At 42.8% G+C, this 26,284-nt stretch overlaps 2 protein-coding genes and 3 long non-coding RNA genes across 7 annotated transcripts; 3 read left to right on the top strand and 2 right to left on the bottom strand.

Annotated features, from left to right (window-relative positions):
* Positions 1 to 9,195: 9,195 nt before the first annotated feature.
* Positions 9,196 to 12,285, bottom strand: LOC122412616 (uncharacterized). The gene is made up of 3 exons (XR_006261401.1): positions 11,795 to 12,285; positions 10,823 to 11,595; positions 9,196 to 10,657 (listed from the first exon to the last, which is right to left on the bottom strand). It is a non-coding gene; the product is annotated as an uncharacterized lncRNA (long non-coding RNA).
* Positions 12,286 to 13,946: 1,661 nt separating this feature from the next.
* Vps25 (vacuolar protein sorting 25) lies at positions 13,947 to 15,878 on the top strand. Of its 2 annotated transcripts, XM_043422297.1 has the most exons (5): positions 13,949 to 14,147; positions 14,272 to 14,533; positions 14,942 to 15,087; positions 15,188 to 15,406; positions 15,543 to 15,878. In XM_043422297.1, the coding sequence occupies exons 2-5, from the start codon at positions 14,484 to 14,486 to the stop codon at positions 15,653 to 15,655; spliced, it is 528 nt and encodes a 175-aa protein (XP_043278232.1). In that variant the 5' UTR covers positions 13,949 to 14,147; positions 14,272 to 14,483; the 3' UTR covers positions 15,656 to 15,878. The 2 variants fall into 2 exon arrangements, with proteins under 2 accessions (XP_043278233.1, XP_043278232.1); XM_043422298.1 differs by lacking the exon at positions 14,272 to 14,533 and having other exon boundaries at positions 13,947 to 14,147.
* Positions 15,863 to 22,345, bottom strand: Eaat1 (Excitatory amino acid transporter 1). 2 transcript variants are annotated; one of them, XM_043422296.1, is made up of 10 exons: positions 22,211 to 22,345; positions 19,509 to 19,813; positions 19,176 to 19,365; positions 18,710 to 18,752; positions 18,207 to 18,252; positions 17,663 to 17,849; positions 17,327 to 17,560; positions 17,032 to 17,223; positions 16,605 to 16,739; positions 15,863 to 16,434 (listed from the first exon to the last, which is right to left on the bottom strand). In XM_043422296.1, exons 2-10 carry the CDS (start codon positions 19,762 to 19,764, stop codon positions 16,284 to 16,286), a joined length of 1,434 nt encoding a protein of 477 aa, XP_043278231.1. In that variant the 5' UTR covers positions 19,765 to 19,813; positions 22,211 to 22,345; the 3' UTR covers positions 15,863 to 16,283. The 2 variants fall into 2 exon arrangements, with proteins under 2 accessions (XP_043278231.1, XP_043278230.1); XM_043422295.1 differs by lacking the exon at positions 22,211 to 22,345 and adding an exon at positions 21,599 to 21,802.
* LOC122412614 (uncharacterized) lies at positions 17,844 to 19,182 on the top strand. The gene is made up of 3 exons (XR_006261399.1): positions 17,844 to 17,974; positions 18,057 to 18,277; positions 18,604 to 19,182. It is a non-coding gene; the product is annotated as an uncharacterized lncRNA (long non-coding RNA).
* A 157-nt stretch (positions 22,346 to 22,502) lies between the features above and the next one.
* LOC122412615 (uncharacterized) lies at positions 22,503 to 26,284 on the top strand. The gene is made up of 2 exons (XR_006261400.1): positions 22,503 to 22,761; positions 24,710 to 26,284. It is a non-coding gene; the product is annotated as an uncharacterized lncRNA (long non-coding RNA).

Here is a 26,284-nt window from a genome sequence, read left to right as displayed (position 1 = left end):
CGGGAAGAAAGAAGGGCTCTTTCAACCTGCCGATCCCTTGATCACAGAGCTCGGTGGGGCAACTAGTAATTTGTAGATAGACCCGATTGCCTTTGAATTCATGTTTTTTTCACGAGAAGCATTAATCGGCTTGGAAATCTTCGGGGATCGCACAATTTGCTGCTCTCGCAGTCGATTTTATCATTGGAAGCTGCTGCTCCGAGATCATTCCGGTGGCGTTAGCCTGGAATCGGGTTCTCTTCCGAAATCCATAGACCTGGAAACGAATCCAAAGACTTTTGCTCCGATCAGGCCAGAAACTAGCCAGTTTTTTAAAGCAACGAATGAGGCTCTCGTTTCGCCGTGAAATTAGCCCGCGACGATATTTAGAGGCAGGCACTTGCTCGAGAAGACCGTAAAGTCGTCCCTGTCCCTGATTTCCCACATGCCCACGAGCACCGCAGTACATAATCTTACGTAACGAAGGCACCTGCTGCTGTTGCTTCTCTTCGTGACCACATCCTTCCTCCCTTTAACGCCTGACACGTCCAGTTCTCGTACGACTGGCGAGGAAAGGACGTGACGGAAGTGGAAACTTTGCTAGCCGAGTTCCGTGCTCAAGGTCGGTTCGAAACAATAGGAGCGTCAGGGCGAGGGGTGACGGAGACGAGGAAACGGTGGAAAATGCAGGAGCGTTTCGCAGTTGGACTCGCGTGTCTCCAAAAGGTCATGCAAAAGTCATGGAAATCGAGCGAAACGAGCTCCTACAATGGTAGATCTCTGAGGCTGCGTCTCGCGATCGTGGCTGAACCGGATAATACGAATTGTCTTGTCACGATTTCCCGCGCGGCGACAGCAGGAGCAGGCTACGCGGATAAATCGGGAGCTATCGCGGGCTCGCCGTCGATCCCCAGAACTTGCCAACTCGATCGATGAGTTTCTCCTTTCCGCGTGCTTCGCTACGCCTCGCGACAGCACGCGCGTACACGCCGGAGACAGTTGCTTCTGGCTTGAGATATTATCGAGTCTGGTGCGCAAACGAACGAGAGAGGAAGGCAAGGAAAAATGGCTGGCGGAGTACGGGCAGCGAGCAGCTTTCGGATCGGCGCGACGACGCAGCAGGTCCCTCGGATAGTTTCAAGTGCTCCGCGGGTCGTCCTGAGCCCAGAATCTTCCATCGAAATGTGCCTCGTGATGAAGCAACGCTCTAGCCACTTCTTCTGCGTCCTCGAGGCTCGCGGAAGCCCGAGAAATGTGTCGAAAAACAGACTTTTACAGGGATCAAATTCATCCGGAGGCGAGGAGACGAGGCAGAGCCAATTTCTCGTGCCTCGCGTGTCACCCTTCATTAACGAAATCCCAGAGATCGTGATTAGCTTTGAGCGAGCCATAGAACCGCTAATTATCCCGATATTTAGATCGGAGATTGAGGCGACCTATTTGTTGCTGGGCTTACCAGGTGGCCCGTGGATCCTCGCCCGAGTCTTTCGGTAGCTTCCTCCGGACAGTCGCACGAAACATACACAGAACTAATAATCATTAAGGCTTCTTTTTTTAGTTGACGCGATGAAAGACAAACCGGAAGTGTTTTTAATCCCCCGGAAATAATGGCCGGCATTCTTCGACCGCGTGCATCGCTCGCTCCGCGCTCCTATCGAGTGGAAATTCCTCCTCCCTGATTAATTTCCAGCCGCGATAAGAGCCCCCGAAAGGTCTTGTGCATCGCGCCTCCGCAAGGGGGTGCTTCACGAATTAGCGGTAACGAAAGTATCGCGTGTTCTCCAGGCCGCCAATAATCATCAAATTCAAATTGAGAATCAGCGATCTAATCGCTCGAGGGCTTCAATTTTAAAAACCCTGTCACCGCGTGTTCGATTTCCGGTGGGAAAACCGCCCTCTCGTCGATCCTATTCCGAGCTCCGTCCAGGAAAGTGGACTCGTCTACACTTTCGTGTCATTTTTATAACGAATGAGAAAATATAGCTCAATCAAAAATGATTCTCGAGATTGGAACTCGCGACGCAGATGCCCTCGCGCGCTTTTGTGCCGGACGCGCACTCAAACGATCGACACGAGTCGACTCGCGCTATCAATCTCATACCATAAACAGAGATAGCAACGTTTATCATCGCGTGCATGCTCGTGCAACCGTATAAACATAGATACGTAGGTAAATATCTATGGGCACATAGGCATGCACGCCGCGCAGCAGCGGAGTGTCCCTCCGATGTCAGCTATACGGGGCTGTACGCGCCTAATGTGTTTGTACAACTGTCTCTCCTCGTCGGGTATTAACTCTCGAGAAATCGATCGTTCCTCGTCCTCGCACCACACCCCGGCACCCAACGTCTTAAGCACAAACGTCAATTTATGCCAGTTTGCTCAAACACTTGGCACGAGTGCAATTTCCGGGCTCAATCGTTCAATGGAAATATTTCGACGATGTTAACCGACCCGACGGTTCTTGTGACCTCGACCCAAATCGAGGAAACGGAGTTGAAAAATCTTCAAACGCCGCGGGATGGACCCGAACGAGAACCGGATTGGAATTTACTCGAGATTTGTAAATCTAATGAAAAACGTGACGCTACGGGAATGAAAATCGAATTCAAAAGTCCGGAAATCATTTTCGTGTTGTCGACTTGAATCGAACGAGAGACGGCGCAATTTTTTTTTTCAACTTTTTTTTGCATCGTCTAATGTAATAATCAATTCCGGAGTATTTAAAGATTTGAATAAATAGTCGGGAAGAACGTTTATCATGCTGGAATACTTAATAATTTCTACAACTGGAGCAACAGTCGATAAAATCGAAGGAGCATCGAGAGAATCGCAATTTGTGAGGTTTTCGACCTTCCTTGTGGACACGCAGGTTTTGAAAAGCCTCGAGTTTTACACGTGCTCAACGCGCATATCTGCTTCGTATCATTATTGTTTTTTTCTTCGTCTTTAGTTTTTTCCCGTCCGCCTCCATCTCGACTAGTTTTCAAGAGATAAATTTTACGATACTGGTGCATTTGTAAATAGCCTGTTCGACATATAAACGTGTGGCTAGCATAGAAAAGAGGAAAAAAACGCTTAAACAGTCTGTTTATAGCGATGGAAGTTGTGCCGTATCGTTTACTCGACATAAAAACAGTCCGCTTTTTTATTTTCGTTTTTTTTTTTCAATTAGGCCATCACGTGGTGCCCGCTCACTCGCGGGGACTGTCAGAGCCGAGAAAAGACACAGAGACGCGGCAAAAAGTGCGGGCAATAACGTTTTTGTACAATGCGCGTCAAAGACCCCGTTTACCGTTACATCTTCTCATTCTCCCCCCCCCCCCCTCTCTCTCTCTCTCTCTCTCTCTCGTAATATTTGTTCAAATGGACTTTATACGATACGATAATATTATGAGAAACGATTCACGTTTGGTCTCGCTGCCCGATGAGTTCACGAAATAAAGAAACGTCAAAGGACCTTTGTCGAATTTGTTTTCTCGGTGTGTATTCCGGCCGAGATTATACACACTCCGGTGGACGAACGAGAAGAGCACGAAAGCGGCTCGTCCCCGTCACGTCATCTTTCTCGATCCCCGTCGCAAGAAAAGCAATTTTCTTTTCCACTTGATAAACGAGAGCTCGAAACTTATAGAAACTGTTGGAATCTCCCGGTGGAAGGAGGTCGGAAACTTGTTCATATTTTCTCGGTGCATCGAATCGTTTTAGTTTGGAAATGTGTTTAGAGAGAAAAAGGCGCACTAAAAAGCACCATGTGGCAAGCAAAAAACGCCTAAATCAGGATCTCGCAACGGGCACTGGCACACATTTAATTTACCAATTAGAATCCGGAGCTGTGCCATTGTGCACGCTCGAATATAATCGTCACAAAAGATCGAGGGTGTAAGCAGGGCCAAGATCGAAGGGAGAAAAAGAGCTTGGACACAACTGGTGGTCTCGGAAGTATGCAGCCAAGTGAAAAGGGCCCCGTATGGCGTTTCAACCCGTTGTCCCGAGGCCACCTTCCATCCTGGGCCACCCTCTGATCGACGAGAGATCTCAGAGATCTTGTTTGTGCACTCTTTCAATTCGTTTTCTAATCGCTCGAAAATTCTAGTTCTCGTACGCACGCTATTTTTCTCGGGGAAAAAAAGGTCGGGATGGAGGCGCGAGCTCAGAATTTATTCTTCAGCATTTTTGGCTCCTAATGGCTTTCGCTTATCGACCATTAATCATGCCAATTAAGGAGCGCTCGCTCACCTCGAAACTCAATTTTTTCATCGAAATAGGGATTTCGGTTGTTGCGATTATCCGAAGTTCATTCGGATCCTCGGATATAATTCTCCGTTGATTTTGCAAACGTAGGACGTTCTCGATCGAACCTCGCTTTCTTTGGCATTCTCGAAAACGATTTTTATTCATTCCGAAGAGAAATCGTAAAGATGGGATTTACCGGTCGCTTTGCAAAATTGCTCTCGCTCCGGCTCATAAAAGCTCGCGCCGGGTCTGAGAATCGGAGACGAAGGAAGTCCACGACATCCGGACCTTTTTCACAAGGATCGCCTGCTCTCTCTCGAGGATTAAGACGAGACCGAATAAGTCGAAAATAGAGGAAAAACGTTGGGGCAGTCTCTTTTTTCATTCCTTTTTTGCTCTCTTGCATGAATCCGGCCACTTTGAAAGCATATGGCGATGGAAAATTGTGCCAAACACTTTGGGGGGTTTCTGCAGCGTGTCAGAAAAGAAAATGGGCGGGACGGATGGACGGACCGACCGGGAGATGGAATTCTTTGACGCTCGACCCGAAACATTAAGCGTGAACGTATCCACTCACCGGGAGATAAGTAGAAAGTAATTTTCCTATGTCTGGAGACAGAGGCGTTGCTTTTATTCTTTTCCCCCCTCGCTCTCCCCAATTTTCAAGTCCCTTCGAGACGTTTTCAAAATGATGACAATAATGGACCACAATTGTCGAGGAGGACTAAATATTTCAGTATTTTTTACAAATTTATCTCGCATTTTATTCTTTACGATTAATTTCCTCCTTGAATTTAAATCCATCGAGAATTCTCATGGATTATATTTCAATGGGATTTAAAAAGTTCCATAAAAACCTTTTCGCTTTTCGGTCATTCGAATAAATTCTACTCGTTATTAAATTGATTGATTTTACAATTTTAGTACATCTCAGTCGATCGGATCTACAAATTCATTTGGATCATGAAAGAGAAAGGCTTTTATTCGCAACTTTGTTTATTCGCTTTGGTTCGACGAGTCCTCGATGTCGAGCTGTTTGGAAGAAACCGATCGTGCGAGAAAGAAATGCTCTCGAAGAAAACGACGCGCTTGCTTCGGTGCAGGTTTAAAAGGAGCGCAGAAGAAGCAGAAAAGGAAGAAGAAGAAGAGGAGGAGAAGAAGCAGAAAAAGGATGAAAAAAAATGAAATAAACGTATCGGAGATTTACCACGGCAGCTGGCTGACCTGGCCCAAGGGCTTTGCCGTCTTTCTTCTTGTGTATCTTTTCCTCTCTCTCATTTTCTTCTCCTTCGTATTCTTTTTATTCCTTGGTTTTCTTTTTCTCGGCATCGTCGATCTCGGGGGCATTCTTCTCGGCGAAAAGATAGCCAGAATCCAGCAGGCTCGAGTGTAACGGCTGGGCACACTCTTTAAAACCCCGATTCCGATACCTGGCCCCCACCCCACGAGCATCGAACCGAGGATTATATGCCTTTTTTCTTCCACAATCGTACACAATCAAGCTCGAGTGCTCCGTACACACAATTCCTTTTTTTCTCCGATTTTTCCGCGGATTTGAGCTTGCGCAGATCGGATTTTCCTTTTTTTTCATCTTCTTATTCCCGGTTGGCTCGTACTCACGGAATTTTAGTTCGCGCATACCGCGCAGCTTGTTTTCATTAAAACAAGACGAGCGATTTCAATCTGTTTCACCTTTTGGAAATAAACTCTTTTCGAATCCATGCAACATGTTTCAAGATAGAAATCTCCCTGCCTCGCCGCAGCAAACGTCTTTGGATACGGTTTTGGGGGATCCTTTTTCTGCTTTTTTTTTTAAACGAAGGAAAACGACGTTTTCCTGCCCACTTATTCGTGCTCGAACGAACTTCGTCACAGGTGCGAATGTAATGCAAGCGCACGTAACTCGCTTATTAGAGAAATTATCACCGAAGGACAAACACGAATGCAATAATGTCAGAAAATCGTAAAAAACCTTTTTCGCATTCACCGGACCGCTGTACACATGCGCGCAAACACTGCAATAATATAATTGGAATAAAAAGACAACCGGGCAGTAAAGTGTTAATAACGCGGTAATGTTGCTCGCGAGACCTTTGGAAAATCCGTTACGATGACTTTCGTATTAAACTGCTGCTTTGCAAACGGCTAATTGATAATTGTACGTTGCAAAATATCGAGATACTCATTAAGCACTTTTCGCGCTTAAATAAAAGCGACGAATTCAAGTTTTATTGCCTCGTTATTATTTTCCTCGGACGGAGACCCGTAAAACAAAGTTTCACGGAGGAAAGTTGAGTTCTACGGAGAGAGAGAGAGAGAGAGAGTGAATGTACGAAAGAATCCAAGTTTTATTGTCCATTATTAACGAGCGGGAATATCGTAAAAAGCTTTTTAAAAGGTATTCGCTAATTTTCATAGGTTTGCGTAAATTTATGGGTCTCGAAAGGGTAGAAGATCCAGGACGTTCGATCGAAAGATACATTTTTACGGAGAAAAGTCTCGAGTGATTTTTTCCTCCGGTGCACAGTTAATGCGAGATATTAAGGAGCGAAGTAACAGCCAATCGGCGGCGCTCCAGTGGGCGCTTCCCCCACTCCGTCTCGTTGAGTGCTTTCCGACTGCGGGGAATCGCAGAGAAAAATCTCTGCGCGGAAAATGAGAAAAGCTGGTCGCCGGTGCCCGAAAAATCGGGTGTTTTGATCGAGTATTTCAAGCCCCCGAGCGATTCGGAGTCGCGGGTGGTAGGATTGAACCGACACGCGCGTTCAGCTGTGCTCGGCTCAGCGAGACTCCGGGCGGGCTTGAAGAATGCTTAGCGCAGGTACTCCGCGCAGTATCTTCGACAGTGCATCGGACAATGGATCTTTTCTCACCGCATACTCGGACAAATGACAGAGCGAGTTGCGTCAGTGTGAAAAAAAAGTACGACCGACAAGGTCTTTACGCCCTCCGGTCTGACGATTTTTTTTGGAGCGTTTTTTCTCCCTCGGGCTTTACAATGTTTTTTGTCCCTTGGCTGTTGGACAATCGAGAAAAAAGAAGGCTCCAATAGCACGAGGTCGATTGTACCCGCTGTCACCGGTCTCGTGATTTTTTTCCAAGATTTCGAGAGCTGGCAGAATAGAATCGATCGAATTTCCATAATGCACGAAATTATGAAGATTCGAGATAGAAATTGTTCGGGAATGGTTCCCTCCTTTTCACCGTGAGAGGTCACAGCTCTCGCTTACGTTTTTCTTATCGTTTATACACGGGGAAAACGAGGCCGAAAATTCTAGAGGAAAGTCCTAGGAATATAGTATCTCGGGGACTGGATTGTGCAGCATTAATTCGAAGAGCAGTAATAACAATTGTTCTATCCACCATTGTAAAAAAAACCAGTACCCGTAGCTTTTATTTAAAAAACTCAAGAGTCTTTTTCTCTATAAGCGTAGTAAAAAATGTTTTGAGTCACTTCAAATGTTTATATTGTTAAGTATGCTCGGGCAACCCTGAAAAAAAACAATATGTACTACGGTAAAATGTCGCACGTATTCGGTGTACGTTCGTGTATTTATCATGGAATTTACTATGCTGACAGTCAAATTTCGTGATTTACAATAAATCTCCGCACTTATCAGTAAGTGCTAGTCTGACACGATGAATAACACTCGAAAACAATACGAAATATAGTTCTGACGTGCATCACTTTTTGCTACGAACATAAAGCTGTTTAGAATTAAAGGGACGAGAAATTGTAAAATTGAACAAATACTGTGCAGTTTGTAATCGGAGGCTTTGAAAATTCTTGAAAAATAAAATATTCCTCACTACTCGAGTGGAATCCGTTTTCTCCGTGTACTGGAATACATGCGAGAGAAAAGCTCACGTGCGCACTGCATCGTTTGTAAGCACGACGTTCCAACTTTATTTAATAAACGATTATTTCTCCAACAAAACGAAATCTCGATGATGCCTTGAGTCCACATTTTACAAAATGTGTCTATGGACGAGTACGTTCGGAGTTGTCAGATATCAGCATGATTAAACGCTTTTAAGGGTATTGAAAATTTGTATTGAGCCGTGAGTCGAGTCGACGAGCAACAGCATCAGGTGCAGGACAATTCTTCATTTCTTTCATATGGATACACTCTTCGTGATGAATTGTACCACAAATCGACTTCTCACTCCCAACCGAACGAATTCTCCTATCCAAAAATATTCTCGCAGGCAGCGATCTTTCTTCCATTCAAATGCTCAAAGCACGCATCAACTTTTCTCGTTGAGGTTCGTGATAAATTTCCTCTCATTCGGACCTGCCTCGACCCTTAATACCCCGAGGATTCCTTGTCCTATTTGTTAACGTCCGGAAGAATATTTCTAGCTGACTTACAAAGCGAAACGATTGTTGCTCGTTGCTCTCCTCGATCGCCACTTTTTTTAGCGACCATTGACAATTCCTGTGACCGAAAAGCATCAGCGATCTTCGAGTCGCGCAGGAAACTTACACCGACTGCAATGTGCCGTTTGAATCATTCGAATCGTATTTTATGAGTGTCTAAATTCGACCGATTTTCACTTCCTAATTAAAGATATAATGACGTTAAATTAGTGTCAGAGTTATTAATTCGAAGTTGTGAATAAATTTTTTCAACTCTTATTTTGGCGAATGAAATTACAAGCCGTTAATTAATCGGATCATTCATCACTGACCGAAATTTCATTCGTCCCTGGCGTAAATACTAAAGTTTTTTATGAAAAAAATCGCATTAGAGAGCACAAGAGGAAAACACAAAGGGAAATGGATCAAGTAAAAAGTATTAATAAAAAGAAAAAAGGCTGTGACAAGAATGAGCCAATAAGCCGCGAGAAGAAACAAAATGCCGAAATAAGCAAATGTGAGGTTGTACGAGTGCTCATTACCAATTTCGTTAAATCTTTAACGTAATAGCTTCATCGTCTCGAATTTTTTCAAAAATCTTCATTATAATTGTTATTGTGTACTGTTTCATAAACTTCGATAAGAAGCGTTTATTCGTTACATGGAAAGATTAACGATTTTTTACAAATGGTCCCTACAAGCCTGTGTATTTTTCTTCATATTTAAACACATTTATCTCAATAATCAACAGAACGAAGCCTTCAAAATTTGATATGAGTGTCAGTCGACTAGCCATTTAAATTGGGTGTAAATTTCAAGACTTCCTTAAGAAAATCGTTTCGTGCATGAAGTACCTTAATGAACGCCCATTATTTACAAGCGGCGTATTATGAAGTTTGCGGTTTGTCTGAAAATCGCCTCCTCGAGGAGACAAACAAGACTCGCAGGTAAGAAGGCTGCTGGTATACAACGTCCAGTGGTCCGTACCGAAGAGTCTATGTAAGTAAGAACCGTGAACAGCAGCAACAGCAGGTGCGATTTGAGGTTCGGGTCGCCCGGGTGCACCTGCGGAGACCCATCACGTGCCTCGAACGCCATTGGCTTGTCTCCGGACTGGTGTTGCCGCTGCTGCCGTTCCTCTGTGTATTTAGCTAATTTGGGCGAGGACTGTAGCGCAATAAAACGATGACAATATCGATGCCCTTTTCTGGAGCAATAAAATCACTTTTCTCACGGTCCTTCGTCCAGTAGGCGAACATTGCTTTTTGGCAACGGTTTGATTTTCGGTGAGAAAATAGCGATAAAAATCTGTTTGGAAATGGCGAGCAGCGTTGAGGAGATGTCGCCGCATGCAAAAGGGTCGCTAAGGGACCAGACTCGGTTGCATCGCCACACCGGGGCGAGCACAATCGTCCTCAACTGCGATTACGCCGAGGCGAAATCTCTGCCCTGCGGAAGTGACGCGCCATTGCAGCCCTCCAGCGATCACGTGGTTTCCGGTTAACCGGAAATTTCCAGTTCCTGTTTCACCTGCAAAGCCTTCTCGAGGCCGTTAATTATGTAATCCGAGATTCCGTGCTTGACCCCATGGTAATTAAGTTGTCCGCATCGCGGCAGATACGGCCCTCTGTGTCATCCCGCGCGTATCCAAGAGTAATGGCCGCCCTGAATACACTCGTACGCGCCACCAAATATATCCTATAACGTGGACACGCTTCCGCTCCTCCGGGAACATACGCGCTCAGTTACGCCATTACGTAGGCCAAATAAAGTATCGATCCGAGTAGCCACGCGAGGGCAATCGAGGGTCAGAGGGTTGACGGTGCTGCTCGAGCGATTCTCCTTTTTCCTTATCATTTCAACCAACCCCGATGAATCGTGGCGCTCGACACTTTTCCTTCCTCTCCCAAATGCCCAGCAGATATTACTGTTTTTACTTTTCGAATCGCATCTCCGGAGAAACTACATTTCCACCGATGCACGGCGATCGAGTTCGATCCCAAAGATCTTTCGAGCTTCATCGTGTGACGACTCGCTCGTCACTAATTCCATGACTCCAATTAGCACTCCCAGAAATTCAGCCTGAAAAAAAAAAAAATAAAAAAAAAACAACAACGATACAATAAATCGCGAGCATGGACGTGCTGCGAACTGTTGAGAGATAAAAAACGTTTGAGGCCTGAGAAAAAAAATTGGTGAGACTCGAAGGTTCGTTGATTTAGGACTGTATATAATAATAATATTTACCGGAGGAGAGTGTCTCGATAGGCAACTCTATGCTTAGCTCGTGGACAGACACTTTTGTTTACTCCATAAAAGTCATATTGGGAGATCGGTATTAACGACTATACAGCGAGGTTTGGCGTCAAGTTCTCTTTATCGTTTTATATTCCTCTCTCCCTCCATCTTTTTCTCTCAATTCTTTTTTCCACTCTCCGTTTTTTTCCTACGACTCAAGTGCTCGTTGTCGATGTCTAGGCTCTCGGCATTGCAACAGCGTACAGGCACGATTTATGGCTCCCCTGGCCGCCCTCCTCGAGCCACTTGGTCCTCGTCGTCCTCGTTGCGCGCTCGACTAAAAAACTCAACGAAACTTCTCGCCTGGTCATTCTCTCCTTCCATTACTGTCTTTAGGACCATTTAATAGTCACTGCCTCGGATTCGGAACCCAGCACTTCCCCGTGAATAAAGTTGTTTCGGCCACTGCGCTTATTTCGACTGAATCTCTTCACAACATTTTTCACGATTGTCCGCCGAGACGATTTTCTCACGTGATTTTTACGTTTTGCGAGCCTCAGACTCGTTTGCTCGTATTTTCACGACCTCGCAAATTCTTATCGTCTCTCGCCCTTCGAATAATTCAAGTTTCAGCGACCGAAGTTGCTCGAAAACAAACAATCATTTGCGAATTAATCGAATGGAATTTCCGTTAATGAAATAAACTCAAATCGGCCATCGTTTCGACATCGTTTTTCAGCATTCTTCCAGCCTCGTCCCTCTGCTTTTGGTCCTGCGTCATCCTGCCGAGATACAGAAAATACGAAACAACATAAAAACTAAGCGAAAGGATTGCACGAACGAAAGGAGCATCGCACACTTTAAGAATCGGCTAGAAATGCAAGCCGATACGGTAGTGCGGGTACCGCGAGATCGAGCCACGCACTTTGCTCGCTCTCTCCGTGCGGGTATCCAAATAAAGAAAGAAGAAGATACCCATACCTTGAGAACTCGCCTCTGCCGTGCAGACGAAGGAGAATAACCAGCACGCAGCGCACGTTGCTCTTCAAACTCGCGGCTGAGGATACTTGTCTTTTGAGATGCAGGTTTTGGGTTTCTACCGCTCAGCATTTTTTCCCTTCGGGCAACACGATGCCGCAATGCGAAGAAAAAAATGGACCCACCTAAGGGAGCAACTAGAGCGAACACTTTTTCAATCGCTTACCAATTTCTCAATAATTTCGTCATGATTTTCAGGCGCAGCTAGAAACACTGAGAAAAATTACGACTTTGCAGGATTTTTTTACGGTTTTTATTCTTCGTTTTATAATCCTTTCCGATTTTTTTGACGTTTCGAACGATCTTTGAATGGGAAACAACAACAACGAAACCCGTAATGGGAGAACGAACCGCTTTTCGTCCAAGCGATCACCAAATTCTCCGATCGTTGTAAACGATAATTCATTAAAACGAATTTTTTGAAATAACGTAAAAAATATTTATATTTTTAATGAAAAATAAATAAATAATTAATTAATAATTTAAATGAAATATATTGAGTTTAATTAATATAAAGTGATGACTTTTCCGATCGAATCTCATTAATAAATGGATAAGAATGAGGCTGGAAGGGAATGAAGGAACGAAGAATGTTTCGGGGATCGCGAGCGAATAGCTGACGAATTTTTGGCCAATTTGAGTTGAAGCTTGGGAAAGAGTCGAGCGCGAATGCGTGAGAGACTCATTCGCCCCGATTCCTCAAGAATGATGAATCCCCAGCGATAGAAAAATCGAGCGCAGGTATGCCTCGCATGGTTCGACTAACCTGGAAGAATTTAAGTCCTTCCGAGACTGAGTCACTCGCGTCTGACTCATAACGTCTACTCGTACACATATGCACAAAGAAATGTGTTTATAGCCGAGTTTAACAAAAGTGTGGATCGCTGAGAGGTGCACACTCGGGTAGCACACAATTAACGAACGTAAATATGTACACGACGCGGCTATGGCAGCTCGAACGAGCTTTTTTTACACTCGACACTCAACTCGGAGAAAATATGTGATCCTGAAAGTTTGTAGTCGCACACGCGATGACTAATTTCCTGATATCGAAACGCTCGGCCCATGGCCATGCTTCTGTACAGATTGGTACAAAAATCATTGGAGAAACGGTCGCTTCGAGTCAGGAGGAAGAGAAAAGTCTGTGGCCATTTTGCTCTACGAAGCACAGTCAGCACAGTCGTGATGTCTCGGGAACAAAGGATCCCAGTGAAAAACCTTTTGGCTTCTGCGATTCTTCAAGTTCTCGAATGACACGAGAGTGCTTTTGAAGTGCCCTGTACATTGCGATGTATGTACGCTCGCGATACCAAGCGGTATTTCTATTTTTCCGGACTACCGTCCCCAACCTCTCGATCTTTATTCTAACGTGACTAATTCTTCGATTTAAATTCCGCAATAACTCACCCAAATATACCTGGAAGAGGTCACAACCCGGTTCTGATATTTGAAAAAATACTACGCTTTCGCGAATTTATTCAGACAGTTTTCAAAACTCGATTTATTCACAATGAAAACTGAATAAAAACTTGAAATACTTTTGTTTTTCAACTTGGTGAAATGCTGCTCTTTTTTTATTTGATGAATGATGAACGATAATGGGAGATGACATTTTTCTGCGGAAAAATCGGGAACTCGTTCCCCAACACTCTACGTTGATGGTAAGAAACGAAATTATCTTCCAATAGTTCCTGTCGTCTCAGTCGATAAGTGAAATACCGACTGAAGATAAAAGAAGAAAAAACAGTCGAAATCCCCCTGTTGCCGATCGTCAATGATTTTGAAATAGTGGGCACATTCATCTTTATATTGGAAACATTTTTACCGAAATTTCACTCTATCAAAAACAATATACGGAAATTCATTTATACCCAAAAAACCAAGTCTCGTTAATATTTCTACCACGACTCGTATGCTACTCCGTAACAACTCCACCAAATGTAAAAACTTATTTTGAATAATGAATTTAATTTTTCACTCGCTCGCATAGTACTGGCAGGAGGTTTTGGAACATGACCTACGAGTTCCTCATTTTCATTGGTAAGGTAGGTTTTCCTTTTATCTTTTCAAATCGTAAGACAGTATTTTTTCAAAAAAATATGGCTACTTGCGAAAATGTTTCCGATCCGGTGTAAACATGTTTCACGCTTGGTTTTATGACATTCAGTCTTACGTGTTGCTTGAGGATTATCTGCATTATCTTAATCATTTAACTACTCTTTGAAATCATGGGGATGAATTGTTGAGAGAATCTAGTTTTTCGAATGCAATTTTTGGTCGATACAGATTTACGGAGGTAACCCAATTAGATTATTATTGATATTGTTTGTTTGTACTTCAAATTGGTGTGGGACGTCAATGAAAAAAAATTGTACAAAATGTTTTTTTCTGTTGATACTATCTTTTTTCTTGAATTTCAGTTTGCAAACATTCATTTGAACCATACCTGTGACCTAGTATGAGCAGTATGAGTCAATTGCATGATAATTTTGCGTAAACGTCGTCTGCTGGTTAACCTGTCAGCCGATGGTGTCAGAGGTGAAAATACCTCTTGCTGTTGTTGGATTATTTACACGGCTTTGCAAACTAAAAGCTCGAATAAAATAGTATTTTTGTGAGCTTTATCAAAGTTATGGCTGAAATAGAGTGGCCTTGGCAATACAGTTTTCCACCTTTCTTCACGTAAGTTCTAGTACCGTTTTGGATTGAAGTAGTTTTAGTATTAGAATAAAATTTGAGCATCATTTTATCTATCGCGAAATATTATAAGCAGAATCCGATGAAACAGCCAATTTTTAAGAGTAAACTCAATGGGATATTTTACAATTTTATATACAATCACCGCGTGCGTTTGATTGCGGTTGAGATTTTTTAGAGGTTATACACAGCCTTTGTTTTTATGTAGGAAAATAAACTATTTATTTTAAAAATTGTTTCCTGGAATCGTTACAAACTATACTTCCTCCATGAAATACTATTTTTTCACCATTTACGTCAACGAATGAAGAAAGATGACAATGAATTGAGTTAAAAAAGACAATTCTTCAACGTGGTAGAACAAAAAATACATCGATAATGGAATTGTTACAGACTTCAGCCTCATGAAGAGACCCGAACAAAACAATTGGCAGCATGGAAAAGTTTGGTGCTGGATTATTTGAAAGCCACCAAAGAGGCGACAATAGATATTCGAGAAATTCACTCCAGTCCATTATTCAACAATGCTGCTATCAAAAGTATTTTTTTTTGCTAGCAATCACAATTCAAATTTACTCCAAATGATTAAGTTTCTTTTCACTTGAATTTCCTATAATGCCTCAACACAAATCTAAACAGGAAAATTATCACCCGAAGTAGTTTCAATGATAATGGAAGATTTATCAAAAAGCAACAACGCTTGTCCATTAGACAAAAGCAAACAGAGATGGTTGGTTTCCTGGCATACTTTTCAGGAGTGGGCAGACATCATTTACAATTGGGTGCAAGACAGAGGCATGACCAGCTCGGTGTGTACGTTGTTTGAATTGGTACAGGGCGATGATACCGTTGACCAAGGTTAGTGCCAAAATTTCCTAAATGATTATTTTATTTCTAAAACCCAGTGTTTTCTAAACTGGTGGGAACCTCGAAATATAACGGGCTCTCCTGTGAAGGTTTTCGAATAATATAAGAATTCGATTATTTCTTCCAGAGTTCTATGGTCTTGACAACGAGGTACTTTTAAAAGCGTTGCGAATTCTTGAAGGAGATCAGAAGGCTGAACTGATTATGTTCGACGAGAATCAAGGCGTCAAATTTTTTTAACATCCAAATGAAACGAAGAGAGAGGAAATCCGTATATATTTATTTTAATGCAGGTATGCAGACGTCCGCTTCGCTAAAGATCGAAACAACAAAACTGAGACCGAGAACTGGCAAAACTATCAACTCATTATATTACTCATTAATGCATACGCAAATAACAAATATATATATAAATTGATGTTACATTTATATTTCTATAAAACTGACTTGGGTCGTAAAGACATTGGCAAATGTCATTTATTTATTCGTCTAGTTTATTCCCAAACAACGACGTGCTCTTTTATTAAATATAATAAACAACCTAACGATCGGCACTGGTCAATCTTCCGTTAAAATTACGGAATTATACATATATAAAATAAAACACGAACTTTTTCGAAACACATACATCTGTGTACTGTCGATTTTTTAAAAATCGCTGCTGTTTCATTTAATTTGTACTTTTCGCACGAAATATGCGAATGAGTATTTGGCCTATTTTGGCATTCCTTGTTATTTCGATCGACAATATTGTTGAGTGAAAATATTCGTCTGACGGATCTTATTCCCTCGTTACTGTCGATTCACGATTCGTGTGTGGGATTTTCGTCAGATTGGCTCCTTATCCAGGCTCCTTTCACACGATATTCTAACCTTCGGTTTTTCTCAGATGAGCCAATTCAACTGCCTCCTCGAGATCTCGGGCTGCCACTTCATCCAGTTCTCCTCTGCTCATGTGCTCGATTATGCAGGCACCAAGCGCGTCGCACATTACGTTTATGGTTGTTCTGAATCGATCCCTGAATTTATGAAACAAAAACGAAACATCAGTTTATTGAAAGTTCCTTGAAAATTTTTAAAAATTCTTCATCTCAAAATGATACTATTTTCAATCGAATTTGTCGCAATTCTTGATACATCCCTTTTCCATTTAACTTTCAAATTCAATTGATTTTTCTAACGAACTCACAGAAGCCAATCAACTGCTATTATAAGAGTGACATCTTTAGCTGGCAATCCGACTGTGTCCAGTACCATCACCATCGTTACGAGACCTGCTTGAGGAATTCCAGCTGCTCCTATACTTGCAGCGGTTGCTGTCACGCTGGAAGAAACGAAAAGTTCATTGTTTGAAAAGAAATAGCGTTGGACAGTGAAACCGGAAAAAGGTTTCGTTCTCTCGTGACTTTATTTTTCGAAAGACTATCATATAAGACTATAAGTCTCAATATTTTCGTTTAAAATTTTAAAGTAGCAAGAGAAAGTCTGAAAACAGTTGAAACGATGGCTAGTTCTCCAACATCAGGATTTCAAAAATGTTCAAACTACTTTTGAGTAAATTTCAGGAATAAACTCCGAATTTTTGCATAAAATGAGCTTTTTATTGGTCGTTTTACCTGACACCGATGACTCTGCTTATCGTGAGTTCGATGCCTCGAACCTGTGCGATGAAAATAGCAGCGACAGCTTCGTAGAGGGCGGTACCATCCATGTTGATCGTAGCACCGATTGGCACGACGAATCTCGTTATGCGAGGGTCGTTACCCAGGTTGTCCAAGCATTGAAGCGTAATTGGCAATGTCGCGGAACTGTGTGATTGAAAGGAAATCATTTCAAGATGTAAATTTAAAAAAATATTGAAGCTGTGAGCTGTGAGTTCACATTTTTTCAAAGATCGAAGAAGCTAATGACCTGGATGCTGTTCCAAAAGCTGTGACCATCACTTGACCAAGCTTTCCAATAACCTTGAAGGGTAGTTCTCTCGTGCAAACATAATAAATGATCGAGAGAGTGCCAAATCCATGGAGGAAGAGACCGAGCAGCACTGTCATGAAGTAGAGACCCAAACTGCCCACGATGGCACCGAAATCGTCAATTTCCAGGAGCTTCGAAGCGACCAGGAACATCACACCAATTGGTGAAATCCTGCAATTCAATTTTCCTTCGTCAACGAGCTTCTCGATAAAAAAAATGTGAGTGTAGACGTTGCCAGTTCTTCAGAAACTGATATTTAAATTTTTTTGTTACCAGATGACCCAATTCGTAATAATCATCATGGCGTCTGAGAGAGCGTTGAAGAAGTCCAAAAGGGCTTTTCCCTGTTCGCCCATTTTTCCGAGGGTGATTCCAAGCACGATGCCAAAGACGACGAGACCGAGGGTGTTGGTACCGCCGGCATATTCGTGATCGATTCCCCATCTGTTCAAATCTCCAGCTGCAACCAAAAAAAGCTTGAAAATGGCAACGATTCATAATTTAAACGTAAAAGCGACGAAAACACTTCGCTAATTACTCTCGACATGAGCGTCAACGCTTCTTTTTTCTCTTCAAATATTTCCGGTTCGTATGAAAGATGACCTCTGTGATATCAATTATGATGACCCAATTATCTCGTCGAATTTACGTCCGTTTTTTATTTCAGGGCCCCCGTTTTTTGAACGTTGCGCGTTCGTTATCAAGTTTCGGAGTGTGACCATGAGACAATGATGGAAAAATTACATCCTCGCTCAACCTTTTTTATTCAGTGAGTCTACTCACTACAGCTAGGAATAAACGAAACACGTCGACTCACCAATTTCATCCGATACGTTTTTCGGCTCGATCAGTACTGTTCGATACTGAAAATGAAGATAAATTCATTCGGTAATTAAAATTAATAATTTTGCACATTTTTCATGACTCACTCCAATTCTTAAGGGTCCAATATTTCCTACTTTTTAGGATAAACGTTTTCATCAATAAATTCTATTTCTTCGGGATCGATTTTCGAAAAATTTGCATTCGACGAGATTTTAAATGCTCGAGTAATTCACACTTCCGGTAAACCACGTCTCGGAAACGTAAAAAACATATTTTTCCATGATAACGAGTACAGTAGATAAAAATGTTGAAATTTATTCCACCGCACCGTTATCAATGTCTAGATATTCGTGAGTCTCATCGATCATTTTCAAACATTAACTCTTCAGGTGGGATTTTCACACGTGAGACGTTGACGTTCGAGTCTGAGAAGAAAAAATGGACACAGCGATGAATTCGTTTTGTTGGGAGAGGAGAGAAGCGAACGGAACTCACTTGGTGCGTGCACGCCTGTACCAGATTCGGTGGGAAGATGTTTCTGCAAAGTAGATTCGATAGAAGATTAGACGGCGTTGGAAGCTCGACCGAAACTTTTATCGATATAACCTCGAGAGCTCGAGTGTTTAGACCATTTTACAGGGACAGAAACAGCGTTGAAACGGTGGAACGATGAATAGGGACGATAAGAAATTATCAGTACGAAAGAGAAAAAACTTGAAATCTTTTTGCTCTCTATCACTAGTCTCCAGAGTAATTATAGAGCCAATAAATATTTTGCTATTTACCAAGAAGCAATTGCATGTTTTGAACACGCAACAAAATAATCGAAATTAGATTTGTTCGTTTAAAATTCTGTCATTTGCCAAAGGATCGGTTTGAAAATTTGTTCAAAGTAAAATCTGGTCGCCACTCTCGACCCCATTTCGCTTCTTAACCGTTTATTAATTATCGAAAATCTTACCTGATTAGATCAAGAAGAGTGTCGGCAGTGGTGACGTTTCGAGTGGGCGCCAATTCCTCTTGCACCGTGAAAGCTGAGCCTCCAGTGGAATTGGTACCAGGACGAATTACGAGGACGAGGAATATTCCGAGGATGACGGCAGTGATCGTGGTCGTGCCATAGTAGTAGATCGAGCGCATTCCAATTTTTCCTGCACGCACACAATGTTCCTGCTCATTTTTTTCATCGAGCAACATTTTCGAGGTCGAAAAAGTTTTTGGAGAATTCGTCATCGAGCCGAAGCGTCAACGTGACGGTGCTCGATTGGATGCTGTCAAGTGATTCCGCTCTTACCAGATAAACTGAGATCGAGACTGCCGATGGCGCTGACGATGCTGGCCACGATCAGAGGCAGAATCAGGGCCTTCAACATCCTCAAGAAAATATCTCCGATGAACTGAATGTACATTATTTCTCGGGGCGTCCATCCTTCAGGGTTCACGTATTTCAGAATGAGTCCTAACACAACACCGGCGAAAACACCGAACAGCGTTAACAGCGTTAACAGATTTTCCGTCACGCAGCTCTTCCATCTTCTTGATCGCGGCATTTTGTGCCTTTTTTTACGTCCCTCCCAGTTCCTCGTGAAACTTTCGTATCTGCGTGAATAACAAAAAAAATATTGCTCACGAATACATCGTCACGAAGCTCGATGAGCTTTAAACCCAAGATTTTTATTCGAGAATGAAAGTAAAAGTCCGATGAAACGAGTCAATTGAAATCGTTCGTGCAAATGCCACTTGGAAACGTATCTGCACGTTCCGTCCAGACACGTGATTGTGCGAAAGCGCATTGAACCTCGGCGGCGCGTTCGCAATACGATCCGCCAATGACTTAATCCATCGCAAAATTTCCTGTTTCTCGAATTTCGCATAAATACGAGGTCCGTCTCCGGTCAATGACGATCGCAGAATCCAAATGAGCTTCCTCCACCGACGCAACAAAAATTCTCGGTCTGAACGAATCTCGCAATGAAACAAACATAAAAAATGTCCGAGCCAAGGGTGCAAATCGTCAATTCTGTAATTAAATGAGCTGAAGAAAAATAATCACGATTCGTCTGCTCCAAATGACGCTCGCGAATGAAATCTTTTCTCGCATATTCTCAAGCCGAGTAATTACAAAGTGCGCTTAACTCGTTCCAATGTTTACGATGACAGGGCCGGGGTTTATTGGTCACCCGAAAAAGTGGAACGCGCGTCTCGACGTTTACGCGCACATGTACAAAGAGCCGCGGATGCGAATGTGTATTCGGAGGCGAGACGCAGGGCATTCTTGTTGTGGACTTGCGTTGCATGCACTTTCTTCGTTTATATATAGTGAGCACCGCGAATTTGATCATCTCTCGTGCGTATAACTGTACTGTTCTTTGGAATCTTGGGGGATAAAGGAACGGGCGCCGAGCAAAGTTTCTCTCACCGTTCGCGCTTCTGTCTACGCTTCGTATTTACTTTATTTTTTATCTTTAATGTGTCAACGTGTCAAACGAAATTAGCATCGTTCTAAATCGAATTTTATTCCCGAATATTCAATAAAATGCGTCGCTTTGGCGACCGAATTTTTGAGAGGGACCAAAACGTTTATTGAGATCTTCGACTCCGTTGCACAGATTTTCGACTTATTTTCGAGTCTCTCGGACTCAATTTCGCGCGAAAAAGAACCAAACGCTTTGACACATCGCGGGCGGTTCAGGATTATGGAAATTTTGAAGCCGCGCGACTGAGAATCTGACCGAACGATCTCAAGCGAAGGATTAAATATGAAAGTTGTTCTTCGGACGAAGAGCAAGGCTCGCGGACGCGATTATATCACGATTATGTGTGAGAAAAAGCATGCAACTCAATACTCAATTATGAACATTTTCATAAGGTTATTTGAGCATGGAATAATCGAGTGGAGATTAGCCGTCGGGGACTCGGCGGAACGTTGCTCAATCCAACGGTAATCGGCACCGACGACCATCCTCGGGAGACCCGAAAAGCACACGAATCGTATTTCCGATAAGACGTTGCTTTTCATCATTTTAACACACGTTTCGAGACTTTAAGGACGCGAGTGCGAGAACGGTCGAGTTGAAGCAAAACCCATGAAATTCGGCCCGCCAGAATGAACGAGTTTCTCAATATAATTTGAATAATTTCATACAACTTATTAGAATAATTGTCAATGATTTTTTCGTGACGAAAGACACACCGAAATAGAAATGAAAAACTTTACTCGTCGATTCTCATTCCCGCGAAAGTGTTCCGAAGGGAAAAAACGCGAACGAAGAACGAGCGAAATCTCGTTGTTGCGAAAAGTATTTTGACGCTCCGCGAAGTAAACACCGTCTCTCCCCCTCTCGGTGTTTGTAAATGGAAAAAACAACGCTCGGTATCGCTCACCGATATTGGCTGCTCGCACCGAACGGTAAAGAGTTGCAACGATTTATAGAAAACGGTGAAGAAACGGCTGGAAGCAGCGAAAACCACTCAGTTCATTACTCCGTTGAATTTCTCTGAGGAAACTCGTGCCGAGGGAATACCGGGGACAACGAAATACTGTTGAGCTTCGATCGACTTTCGGCAGCGGGATTTTGCGGACCGGCTCGCGAGGCTGCTGCTCTACGACTGGCTACTTGGCGCGTGTAGCAAAGCGATCGAGGCAACGAGCGCGAGTCGTGCTCCTCCGCGTGAATCGCGAGGGAACCACGCCGGCTCGTAATATCACAATCGGGCGACACACTCTTGGGTGCCCACGTTCATTAAGCGTATTCAAATGTTTACAGGATTGTCCAAAATTTCAACCGCTCAAAGCCGCGCCGTTTTTCACGTCCCCAAATTTAGGCCTCGGAGAGTTTTTTTGAGGAATTTGCGCAACGCGTTTCCTACGAGGCGGAGAGCGAAAGCAGAATTAGAAAAACGGTCAGTTTCGTTCGGCAATTTTTCTCGTCGAGTCGACTCTTCAGTAGGAAAACGCGTCGAAAAATCGCGTCGCACTTATTTCCATCCACTTACACTTTTATTTATTTTCCAATCGTTCGTAAGTCGTTGAAACAATATTTAGATTCGATCGTTATTCGATGAGGTCCGTTCGCCCGATGAATGTGGGCGGAAGTTCCATCGATGTCCCGCCGACGTTTTCGATATTTGGAGATCAGTGTTGAGGACGAAGTTGCCGGAGGATTGACGGGAGCCGATCGGTTTTATTCTGAATCGACCGATACAGCGAGTGCGCGTAAAGGGGATTCCTCAATATCTCGTGTGAGAGTTGTACGCGCATGCTCAGTAGAGAGCGCCGCGATGTGAGAGCGTTTCTGCAAAGGGGCGATTGGTCGATACGATCGAACTTTGGACTCGTGATAAAATGAATTTTCGCTCAAAAAATGCGAGCGCGGCCTCACGAATTTCTTGCGCAGTATTCGAGGCCTGTGAAGAAACGGGGCGACGTGGCTGCTCGCGCTCGGTGCGATCGAATTTATAAACAGAAACGAGCACACATCGCCGCCAACAATGGAGGGCCTCGAGTGGAGAATTCTCAAGATCGTTATCAGTGATTGTTTACCTGGGTGAGCACTTTTTATCGTTATCCTAAAAAACACAATTCGTAAACCGAAAAATCTTACCATCGATAACCTCCGATGCCGCGCCGGTAAGCACATGTCTCTGCGTCAAACAAGCATTCCCCAGATCGCGAGGACTAAAAATAAATAAAAATAAGTTTCAAAGCATCGACCCAAGTTCGGCGCAGCTCCTTAGAAATTATTTTCCAATTCCATTTATCGATTCGTGTGCAAGACAAATAAATTCACGCATCAAATTAAATCACTCCCGGTGCTTAAGGTAACTCCTGTACTGCATGCTAGTCAAACGAGTGGTAAATTTTCAAAACGCTCTACCAATTCACCGCGTAGATTTTCCTTTAAACTCGCATTCCTGAGAGAAATTATGAATGAACAAGTTTTTTCACTTAATGAACGATTAGCTGCAACAGTGAAACGATCGGATCAAAATTCTTTGAAAAATACCAGTGAAAATATGTCAGCGTGGAAATTCGCATTTATCGGTTGATGCTTTTTAAAAACTAGCGTTTTTAATATTTTTACATCTTAATGAGATGTGTTGTAATACAAATCCACTAACAATACATTTAATCGGTACGTTAAACTTGGTCTAAAAGCGTTTTTAAAATTTAGCACTCGTTTGACTAGCATGCAGTACAGGAGTTACCTTAAAAGAGCCCCGAAGTATTGTTGATTTCCAGTGATACTTTCGTGCTCGTCAAACTCTTCATATTTTCGGAGATACTTTAAATCTCGTGGAGACGTTCGATTACACTTCGAACTGCAGTAACGAAAACGTTCGTTTTAGTCTGAATTAATTTTGGTGTCAGGGTCACGGGATTTTTGGCTCCGTTAAAATGGTTTCACCCACTTGTTACATATGAGAAATCCCATCGCCTGGTCAGGCCAGCTCGATAGAACTCTCCAAGCGAAGGGTTAACGCTTGCCTCGGAGACCACGTGCCTTTGTCTTTCTCCTTTCTCTCTCTCTCTCTCTCTCTCTCTCTCGCCCTCCCTCTCTCTTCCTTTGCTCGCTGGGACAGCCAAGGTGAACACGTGTTTTCGTCGAGCGCTTCCTCCGCTTTGGACGTGTTTTTTTTCCACACAAAGATCGCTCGCGTCGCTGCCGGAATGAAATGTCGATGTCGGGCGTTCGATCGAGCGATGGTCGAGTTTGCCCTTCGATTTGCTCGTGCCACGCAGTTCCGAGGTTTTCTAGTGCGTCGACGAGCGGGAAGCTTCTTCGGGAAATAAATCGAGTTTTTTCGCTTACGAGCGTTCGGAATAGGGTATTTTACACCATGTAAAAAAATATATAAAAATGTGTATGGTTATGATAGATTTCGTAAAAAGTAAACGAGAAACGTCAATATTTAGACATAAAAATGCAATGTAAATTTTATAATTCAATTTTAAAAATCGTCTTTTCACCTGTTTTTCAAATGTCTAAAACGCCATCCGCCATATTGGATTCCAACGTGACGTCACTCCGATAGTAAACAATCTAGATTCTTATTGCGCGCTCTGTGTTATTTTGAAATTTTACAAGTTATTATATGCACGTTTGTGGACATTTATCATTCATGTGATTAAAATCAAATTATGGAAAAAGTTTTGATATAGTGGCGATGAATCCACAATTTTTGTGGCATTTTTACACTTGTTTTAATTGCATTCAGACACGAGACACCAATGATATACCGCTATAACTCATTATTTTTACAAATATTATTATTTGGTCTTTCGCAATCGTATTGTTTACTAACGGTGTGACGTCACAAACCGAAACAACATGGCGGCTAGCGTTTCCGCGCGAAAATTGAAAGTCATAAATAAAAAATAGTTTTAAAGAGAGTTTCCGGTCTTATGTAATTGAAATAAAAATTGTACTGGTTTATTACGATCTCAGGATTATTTTAAAACAGTTTTCAAAAAAAGGTGTAATACTCTATTAGAATTTCAGGAAACTCTGGAGCCGGAAAGCATTTAATTCGCTGTTTTAATCACTGAAATTCCGAAATAATTTGATCATCGAGCAAAGCACAGATTTAGACAGTTTTTATCGCTGTCCGCGAAGCCGAGATCACAAAAGTACAAACAGGAAATGAATTATGAGTGCGGCAAAGACAAAGCAATTCGCATTGGGCGCTGAATTCCGCTTTCATGGAGGGACGCTCTTCCCCCTCACTTCGTTGGAAGCTATCCTCGCCTCTGACAATGAGTTTCACAGTTTGTTGGGAGCAAAAAACGTTTCGTGAGACATGCCGAGCGAGGGAGAAGCGTCGAACAAATTTGGATTATTTTCGGTGGCTCTTCGTCGGGCCTTGAAAATTCATCGTTGCTTCGTTCCGTCGTTTTATTGCTCAACGAAAAATCGTTTGTAAATAGAGGAGAATTTCGGGGCCGAGTTTTCTCAGCGAATCGACTTGGCGTTTAATATTTTCCATTTTTATTCACTTTCAGTGGGTACTTGGCTCCTGGCAGCGCGGATACAGAAATCCTCCATTGCGCTTCGAGTCGGAGGGCCTGAAAGCCGATTGCATCTGGAGCTGTTGACCCAAGTGGCTTAAAAAATCCTTCAAAATCTAATTTATTAACAATTTCGAGCTTCGGAGCTCGACTCATCGGTCCGCGGATATTTGTTGATCGATAAACGAGCGAGCGGTTTGAAGATTTATTCAATTGCGATCATAAGAGACGCGAGATTCCAACGAATTTACAAAAATTCGACGATAACTCAACTCGAAATTGTCGAGCAGAGGCAACTGTCAATTTTAACACGATTCAGCTCGAATTATCATCGATAAATCACCGTGCGGTGACGCTTGTTTTTTTTCTTCCTTACTCTTGCGCGGCAACATTTTCATCTCTGAGAAAAATCGCTTCGATATGTGCGTAACGCGCGCGCGCGCCATGAATATTCCTGCTCATTAAATTACCACTGAACCGAGTCACATCGCACTGAAGCGCGTTTTTCACAGAAAATATCTTATTAAACGTCCATATTATTTGTATATCCGTGTATTCGCAGTGTGTACGCACAATGCTAAATCGTTCGCTAGGCTTTCAGATAAAACATCACGTTCGTCGTAGCGTCGCTCGACACCATGATTCTTCAACGTACTCGAGCGTTTCGCAGCGCCACACGATAATATTCGCGCCGAGCAGCACAGCACTACACGTATCGTGTGCGGTGTAATATTTCTTCGTCTGTTTGCGCAATTGCCATATGGGACGACTGTTTTTTTGTCTCTCTCGATTGTTTTATTTTTGTATATATTTTTTTTCATTTCTGTATGCTTTCCATTTATGCGTGTTTTTCGTACGCGCCAACGAGTCGTACGCACCCGGAAATTTCGTTTGCTCACGTCAAAATGAGGGACAAAGATTGGGAAATAGCCCGGCTTTGGCTGGGAATAATTTTACGAATTTTTTTAGCTCTCGGACTTTTTTGTATTGGATAATTACGAGTCGATGAAATAATAAACGAATTGTGACTGAATGATTTAATAAACGAATGTATCAATTTA

Source organism: Venturia canescens, chromosome 6, assembly GCF_019457755.1.
Source record: "Venturia canescens isolate UGA chromosome 6, ASM1945775v1, whole genome shotgun sequence".
Taxonomy (NCBI): domain Eukaryota; kingdom Metazoa; phylum Arthropoda; class Insecta; order Hymenoptera; family Ichneumonidae; genus Venturia; species Venturia canescens.
The sequence above is the reverse complement of the archived record's forward strand: the minus strand, read 5'-3'. Positions and strand labels throughout refer to the sequence as shown.